Source organism: Sander vitreus, chromosome 13 (assembly GCF_031162955.1).
Source record: "Sander vitreus isolate 19-12246 chromosome 13, sanVit1, whole genome shotgun sequence".
NCBI lineage: Eukaryota > Metazoa > Chordata > Actinopteri > Perciformes > Percidae > Sander > Sander vitreus.
In genome coordinates this window covers 1,012,827-1,021,660 of record NC_135867.1, presented here as the reverse complement: position 1 = coordinate 1,021,660, position 8,834 = coordinate 1,012,827, and the positions used below count along the sequence as shown (strand labels likewise).

The window sequence follows — 8,834 nt, the reverse complement described above, 5'->3', positions numbered from 1 at the left end:
CTTTTAAGAGCCACATACAAACCCTAACAGAGCAACAGACCTGAAGAAATACTGTCATATCATTTCGTGTAGTATTATAAACCGTAAAAGATATTACTGAAGTAGTGCAGAGATACATTTGTCGTTAATGTCTATTGCTTAGCCTGGGTGACTTCAAGATGACTACGGTAAGTAGTACGGCTAGATGCCCGCACAACGACTCTTTATGAAAGTGGCTCTGCTACTGAACGGTTTTAACAAGGAGAAATACGTGGGACACTATATTCTAAAATGTAAAACCTTTTATATACATAACTACATTATTTAGGTATATGCAGTTTGCATTGGGGTTAGTTATGATGGTAGTTCTAGTGATTGATCCTGTATTTTGCAGTGATCAGGAGTAGGGCCTCGTAATGTTGTAGTCCTTATCTTTATACGAACTTATAAATGTAAAATTTATAGTGATATCAACTGTTTAAATGCTCACAAGCTGTAGAATCAACATGTGACTATTTAAAACGGGCCTATGTGAAACGATCTATATAAACTGTACAATTGCAGTACAGGTAGTAATAAGTGTGGGATTTAATTTCGCAAATGTTCTCAGAATTCGTAAGATATGTTTTAATGTAGTGTAGCATTAAACAAGAAAAAAATACTGTTATGTATCAAATGTTTTGTCATATCACAATGTCTTTAATTAATCACTGTCAAATCTGCAGAAAATGTACATAAGTAGAAAGCCACCAGACTCCCTTGTTAAAAACAGTAATTTTACCTCGCAGCACATAGGACTTTCTGCTCTACCTGTACCTCCATCTGTTATTCAGTGTGTGTTAATGAGTGACTTCGGTGAGTCTGAATTAACCTTTTAAAACACCAAAGTCCCCAAATAGCACCTTCACACTAAGCCGTAGAGGCAGCGGTAGAGCAGCAACTCCGGTGTTCTGCGAGGTTAGATTAGGGTTTTTTTCCCAATGGAGTCTGGTGCTTTTGAAGAGAACACCACTGCTTCTCAGCAGTAGCTGACGCATCGCCTTTTGTAAACCTAAAGATGTAGTTTGATATAGAACAGACAGTGGGAATGTATGTAGTGACTCAACACATGTAAAAGGTGTAACGTCGTTGTTGCGTGCCAGTAAAATATATTCCAGTTTTATTATTTAAAGGACCGCCATAGACTTAAGTCTTCATTTCATGATTCAGGAGATCAGGAAGTGTCTTTAGAAGGAGTGCTTAAAAAGAGCCGTTGTCACTTTGAATGAAGTGTGTTTTACGATGATAAAAGTCCTGATTATTTACATGGAGTCTGGTGGAGATATGCTGGCTCTATACACGCTATGTCAGACACTTAGAATAGTCTGAGTCTGTCAGTACTCATTTTGCAGTAGTAACGTCTCATAACATTTTAACAGTTTCGTTAATGATAACTGCTAATTAATATATAATTCAGGAGATCAGGAAGTGTCTTTAGAAGGAGTGCGTGGCTCTTAAAAGAGCCGTTGTGTTGTTGTCAGATTGTTGTTTAGCCTCCGAAGCCGTACAGAGTGCGGCCCTGTCTCTTCAGAGCGTACACCACATCCATGGCGGTCACTGTCTTCCTCTTGGCGTGCTCGGTGTACGTGACCGCGTCACGGATCACGTTCTCCAGGAACACCTTGAGCACACCGCGGGTCTCCTCGTAGATCAACCCGGAGATACGCTTCACTCCGCCGCGGCGAGCCAGACGGCGGATGGCGGGCTTGGTGATCCCCTGGATGTTATCACGGAGGACTTTACGGTGACGCTTGGCGCCTCCTTTACCGAGTCCCTTTCCTCCTTTTCCTCTTCCGGACATTTTTGGGTTCAGTCAATGATGAGATCGTCGAAACGAATGAAGTCAACTTTCCCCAACCGGCTGTATTTACATCTTATCTCCGGACGTAAGAGAGGACATGTCACCAACACAGGCATACTGCGCATGCGTCAACATCACTCAAGAGACAGTGTCGGTTCACAGACTTCCCTTGGGTGCCGATGTTGTTCATACTTTCTCCCTAATTTCGGGTAACGTTCCTGCGGCAGCGTGTCTAGCTGTGTAGTGTTTGGATGTTTATACCGGCAGAAAGGACCGCTTTACTCCGGTAGGGAAGCCCGAGCTTTACAAATACACGTGAGATTTGTAATTCAAGGGAAACTTTCTTGAACACGTGCTAATAGTTTGTTGCAGAAATAAAGATGTTGAAAGACAGGAGTAGATAGAGAGGGAATCATCAAAGGACTGTTAGACACAGGTTAAAAGGATATAAATATATAAATATATAAATATATATATATATATATATATATATATAATTTATATTTATATATTTATTTATTTATATTTATATATTTATTTATTTATATTTATATTTATATTTATTTATATATATATATATATATATTTATATATATATATATATATATTTATATATATATATATATATTTATATATATTTATATATATATATATATATTTATATATATTTATATATATTTATATATATATTTATATATATATATATATTTATATATATATATATATATTTATATATATATATATATATATATATATATATATAAATATATATATATATATATATAAATATATATAAATATATATATATATATATATATATATATATAAATATATATATATATATATATATATATATATATATATATATATATATATATAAATATATATATATATATATAAATAAATATAATATATATATATAAATATATAAATAAATATATATATATTTATATATATATATATATTTATATATATATATATTTATTTATTTATATATATATATATATATATATTTATATATATATATATATATATATATATATATATATATATATATATATATATATTTATTTATATATATATTTATATTTATTTATATATATATTTATATATATATATATTTTATTATGTATTATCTTTATACGAACTTATAAAGGACTGTTAGACACAGGTTAAAAGGGTTTTACGTAATATCAGGAAAACGAGAGGACGTGTGTGTAGCCTTCTGTACTTTGGGGAAAAATTGCAGTACAGATAAGTGTGGGATTTCACTATTTTGTAAGTACAAAGTATGTGTTGTGTGTGGCATGTTGATTCATTGTATTTAAGAAATATCTATCTATCTATCTATATATATATATATTAACATATACTGGAACTCTGGTATAAGGACTTTGTCTTTAGTTGGTGGTTTGTGTGGCTCTTAAAAGAGCCGTTGTTGTGGTTGGAGCCGGTTCCGGGTGTCTACTTCTTGGCGGGCTTCTCGGTCTTCTTGGGCAGCAGGACGGCCTGGATGTTGGGCAGCACGCCGCCCTGAGCGATGGTCACTCCGCCCAGCAGCTTGTTGAGCTCCTCGTCGTTGCGGACAGCCAGCTGCAGATGGCGGGGGATGATCCTGGTCTTCTTGTTGTCGCGGGCAGCGTTTCCAGCCAGCTCCAGGATCTCAGCGGTCAGGTACTCCAGCACCGCCGCCAGGTACACCGGAGCTCCGGCACCGACACGCTGAGCGTAGTTCCCCTTCCTCAGGAGTCTGTGGACACGGCCGACGGGGAACTGGAGCCCGGCACGAGAAGAGCGGGTCTTGGCCTTAGCTCTTGCCTTGCCGCCGGTTTTTCCTCTTCCAGACATTTTTCGCGTTTTTCCTATCGTCGAGTGCGAGAGAAAAGTACATAGGTGGTGTCGAAAGCGGCCTTATATACACCTCGCTGCTTCCTGATTGGCCAGAGCGAGCGTAACTGTGATCGTCCAATCAGGAAAGAGATCAGTCAAGTTGCTGTTTTTACCACTAGACTGCACGGCGGTTCAAAGTAAAGCATGGCAGATTAAACCAGTAGTTAATGAAATATATATATATCCCATATTGTTATTGTTCCCTCTATCATTCTGTAAACTGCCTTTGTATTTTGAAAACAAACGTTCAAGGGTGTGACACAATCATGTAAACACACATTACAAAATATAGCCTTTGACACTATATTTTCTCAACGTATTCCTACAGAAAGGTGCAGCTGGCTTCCTGTATTACGCTGCAGATTAGCTGTTTGGGTCAGATTTACAAAATACAAATACAAGAAAATTAAAACGAGGGATTATGACCGTGATGACCAAATGTCGTTCACCGTGGAGACAAGAGGAAACATTTATAAACCGAAATATACAACTGTTGCAGAGAGAGACTGGACGGCCGAAATAGAGAAGGGAAACTCCTGTGGAAACTGGTAGGCCTACACTTAAAATGCATGTTTTTGGTCTAAACTGTCAGAATTAACCTTAAACATCAACAATTGAAAATCATATAAAAATCCCAAAGAGAAAGAAAATGAAGACGTGACCATAGAATCACTTCAGGCTTTTTTAATGTAAAACTATTGTGCCAAAAATATTTGCAACCATGAAATCACAAAACCATAATTTACAAGAAATATACAATAACAGTTGAGGAGAGGGAAGGAATAGTGCAAGATCAGTATAGTCTGAGATTTCAGATTTAGGTTAAATATAAATATAGTGCAAGGTCAATAATTTTAATTCAATAAACGTAGTTTATTTGGTTTAAAGAAATCCATATTTCTAATATAAAAAAAGGAGTCTGGTAGCTTTGAAGAGAGCATAACGGCCTCACAGCAGCAACCTTCACTACTTGATATAGAACAAGGACCATATTGAGTATGAAATATAAGTTGAATTAATGTGTTTGTATAGTTCGATGTATGAGGTTTTATAGACACACTGGAAAAATGAAATGTGTTATTGTCAGACAATGGAGATTTACCAAATTAGTTTTAGTATTGAGTTTTAAACAGTAACAAAAAATCCCATCTAAACTAAAAGTTCTGTTGTTGCCGTGTCTGAAAACATTATGAAAGGATCCCTACAGAGATAGACCTTTTAGTTAAAGAGGAAGATCCTTTTAGTTTAACATGAAACAGCCCCGAAATCACCGTCACCAAACTCCACCAGACTCCATGTAAATAATCAGGACTTTTAGCGTGTATAGAGCCAGCATATCTCCACCAGACTCCATGTAAATAATCAGGACTTTTAGCGTGTATAGAGCCAGCATATTTCCACCAGACTCCATGTAAATAATCAGGACTTTTAGCGTGTATAGAGCCAGCATATTTCCACCAGACTCCATGTAAATAATCAGGACTTTTAGCGTGTATAGAGCCAGCATATTTCCACCAGACTCCATGTAAATAATCAGGACTTTTAGCGTGTATAGAGCCAGCATATTTCCACCAGACTCCATGTAAATAATCAGGACTTTTAGCGTGTATAGAGCCAGCATATTTCCACATGTAAATGGGTGAATTAAGGGTTTATTTCAACCAAACCAGAGTGGTGATTGTTGGAACAGTGGAAAGATGAACCAAGACGGCTTTTAATAGTTTTATTTAGTTTCTGTCCACTTTGAATGAAGTGTTTTACGATGATTAAAGTCCTGATTATTTACATGGAGTCTGGTGGAGATATGCTGGCTCTATACACGCTAAAAGTCCTGATTATTTACATGGAGTCTGGTGATGGTGATTTCGGGGCTGTTTCATGTTGAACTAAAAGGATCTTCCTCTTTAACTAAAAGGTCTATCTCTGTAGGAATCCTTTCATAATGTTGTCAGACACAATAATCTGAGTCTGTCAGTAACCATTTTGCAGTAGTAACGTCTCATAACATAACAGTTTCGTTAATGAAAACTGCTAATTAATATATAATTCAGGAGATCAGGAAGTGTCTTTAGAAGGAGTGCGTGGCTCTTAAAAGAGCCGTTGTGTTGTTGTCAGATTGTTGTTTAGCCTCCGAAGCCGTACAGAGTGCGGCCCTGTCTCTTCAGAGCGTACACCACATCCATGGCGGTCACCGTCTTCCTCTTGGCGTGCTCGGTGTACGTGACTGCGTCACGGATCACGTTCTCCAGGAACACCTTCAGCACACCGCGGGTCTCCTCGTAGATCAACCCGGAGATACGCTTCACTCCGCCGCGGCGAGCCAGACGACGGATGGCGGGCTTGGTGATTCCCTGGATGTTATCACGGAGGACTTTACGGTGACGCTTGGCGCCTCCTTTACCGAGTCCCTTTCCTCCTTTTCCTCTTCCGGACATTTTTGGGTTCAGTCGATGATGAGATCGTCGAAACGAATGAAGTCAACTTTCCCCAACCGGCTGTATTTACGTCTTATCTGCGAACGTAAGAGAGGACATGTAGATGTCAACACGGGCATACTGCGCATGCGTCAACACCAGTCAGTAGCGGTTACAGCTGGTGGCGCGACCTTCGGTGGGCGGGGCTGTTTTTCAAAATGTAACCGTTTTTCCTGCCTTTTTTTAACGATCTGTATTTATATATTTTAGTCTTAATTCGTGTTTTCCTACCTTTGTAGTTTAGTTTTACACTTCAAAATGTTTAGAGCCTCATAAACCTGACCTTTGGTTAACATTTATTATAATAATAATAAGTAGTTTAGGGACATTGAGTGAGGAGGGATGTCGCTATTCTGGAGGTGGGTGGAGGGAAGTGGATACTACTTGTTGTATTACTGTCTTTGAATGGTGTCATGCCCTTCTCTATAATAAAAATAATAATAAGTAGTTTGGTGATCCCCTGGATGTTATCGTGGAGAACTTCACGGTGACGAGTCATTTTCGTCTCTTAATGTTTTACAAAATACAAGTTATAACTACACAGTAGGCTACATTTCACACCAGAAAACACAGACACATGTTCCCCCTGTCCCCAGTGGCAATTACGCCCTAGATGACATAATGTCTGGATAGCTAGCTTGTCTTGTTGTTAAACATACTGTCACATTATATTTCCTGATTGTTATTCTGAACCGTTCACGTTGTCCTGCTTCTGTAGTTTAGTTTGATACCGTTTTAAATCCATATCAATAGATTTTGGCCCGCCTAGATGTGAGCCAAACCAAAAGGACGGGAAAATGTTTTACAGACTGCAGTTGTCGACACTCAAAGCAGAATTTGGCAGATTTGCCAACTTTGAGACTCAGAAATAGCCAAAGAACCAGAGAGTTTACATATTCAGGCTGTGAAAAAGGCTGTAATCTTTGTTTTGCTTGATTTGCTAAACTCTATGATGGCTAAGGAACTTTTTAGGGCTTTGTGTCGACCAAACTGTTAGTGAGAAAGCTATATGAGACACAAATAATACAGTCAAAGGTATTATTCAACTTTTCGGTTGAAAAAAAGCATGTCAAACATGTCTGGCCCTTGATGTGATTCCCATTTTCCAGTGTGGCCCTTAGTGAAGCTGAGTTCAACACCCCTGGTATAGAGCCTTAAATAGGCCTACCTGAGCTTTGAACATTTATTATAATAGGCTAATATCAAGTAATCTGTAAGAAATTATCACATAATGATAACTTATCATTAACAAATATCCTTCCCGTCACCTTATGTTTCTCTGTAAATAAGTCTTTAAAGTCCTGTTGGTAAATATTCTGTCTTGTTTCGGATATTTTCTAAAATCAAGCTTTTTTTCTATGGAGTTTGGCGCAGCTGCCTTCTTCAGTCTTGTTATCAGGATTAAAAAACTTCAAAACATTTCAAAACAAATATTTTATCATTGTGATACAATCAGTTTAAGAAATCATATCCAGTTTACACAGAGGCTCGTTGTTGCTGTAATGAAGTAACGTGTATTACACTGTTGAACACAAGATGGCAGCAGTGAGATAACATCACGGTGAGCTGAGCCAGACTCCATTGAGAAAAACAGTCATTTAACCTCGCAGGACACAAGAGGATTCATTTCTTTAGGAAAAGTTAGTAAAACCTGAATTCTGTTTGACACCAAAGTCTCCTTTTCTAGTTTTGTTTTGTTTTATTTGCCTGTAATAATATGGAGGCCTAAAGCTGCCATTGTAAGACATAAATAACTCAATAAATAAATGTATACATTAATAAAATAAAACACAAAGATGTAGAAATGAAGGCCTACACTGACAGACATGTGTGCAGGTTAATTTGACAATGAATAAATATGTAAACAAAATGTATTAATGGCAGATTTAGTGTAATGTTGTAATTGATTTTACGTAGCCTATATATTGTACATGTAAGGGACATTTAGGTCAATGCAATCTGGGTATTTTAATGATGAGTGATTGGGAAATGCACATCTTCGTCATCAGACGTTGTTAAACATTCAGACCAAAAAACAAAGAAGAAGTGTGTGTGTGTGTGTGTGTGTGTGTGTGTGTGTGTGTGTGTGTGTGTGTGTGTGTGTGTGTGTGTGTGTGTGTGTGTGTGTGTGTGTGTATATGTGTGTGTCTGTATGTGTGTATGTGTGTGTGTATGTCTCTTTGGAAGTTGTAAATGTTTCACTTGTTTTGCTTTTCATTGATTTGTAAATTACGTTGCAGATATATATATATATATATATATATATATATATATATATATATATATATATATATATAAGATATCTGTCAGTCTGTTCACACGAATAATATTGAGACAAATCTCTCTCCTCTTTCGTTTACAGATTATAATTACTATAAATGTCTAACCGTACGTCCACACCGCCGCCGTCTTGAGCTACTAAAGATACCGGAAGTCATTCATTTTCAACGGAAGCTGCTTCTCTCAGCTGCAAGGAGCGTCAAATCTGTCGCCGTCGCGTTTTGGCCGTTTTGGGCGACCAGGTCGTCAATCAGAAAGTTGAACAAGCAACCAATCAGAACATAGACGTCCTTCTCGCTGGCTGGTTCCAGAGAAACGTACGCTGTAAACTGTCGTTCCTACCAAAACATTAGTTCTGAGAAAAAGGAGGA

General features: G+C 37.4%; 3 protein-coding genes across 3 annotated transcripts; all 3 read right to left on the bottom strand.

Moving 5' to 3' along the window:
• Window positions 1-1,444: 1,444 nt before the first annotated feature.
• On the bottom strand, window positions 1,445-1,895 carry LOC144527835 (histone H4). The gene has a single exon (XM_078266117.1). The coding sequence runs from the start codon at window positions 1,817-1,819 to the stop codon at window positions 1,508-1,510; it is 312 nt and encodes a 103-aa protein (XP_078122243.1). The 5' UTR covers window positions 1,820-1,895; the 3' UTR covers window positions 1,445-1,507.
• A 1,286-nt stretch (window positions 1,896-3,181) lies between these two features.
• Window positions 3,182-3,686, bottom strand: LOC144527617 (histone H2A-like). The gene has a single exon (XM_078265796.1). The coding sequence runs from the start codon at window positions 3,665-3,667 to the stop codon at window positions 3,284-3,286; it is 384 nt and encodes a 127-aa protein (XP_078121922.1). The 5' UTR covers window positions 3,668-3,686; the 3' UTR covers window positions 3,182-3,283.
• A 2,036-nt stretch (window positions 3,687-5,722) lies between these two features.
• On the bottom strand, window positions 5,723-6,209 carry LOC144527719 (histone H4). Its single transcript, XM_078265940.1, has one exon. It carries the CDS (start codon window positions 6,142-6,144, stop codon window positions 5,833-5,835), a length of 312 nt encoding a protein of 103 aa, XP_078122066.1. The 5' UTR covers window positions 6,145-6,209; the 3' UTR covers window positions 5,723-5,832.
• Window positions 6,210-8,834: the final 2,625 nt, after the last annotated feature.

Coding starts and splice junctions, on each gene's coding strand:
- LOC144527835 (XM_078266117.1), bottom strand. CDS start 1,819: ATGTCCGGAAGAGGAAAAGGAGGAAAGGGACTCGGTAAAGGAGGCGCC.
- LOC144527617 (XM_078265796.1), bottom strand. CDS start 3,667: ATGTCTGGAAGAGGAAAAACCGGCGGCAAGGCAAGAGCTAAGGCCAAG.
- LOC144527719 (XM_078265940.1), bottom strand. CDS start 6,144: ATGTCCGGAAGAGGAAAAGGAGGAAAGGGACTCGGTAAAGGAGGCGCC.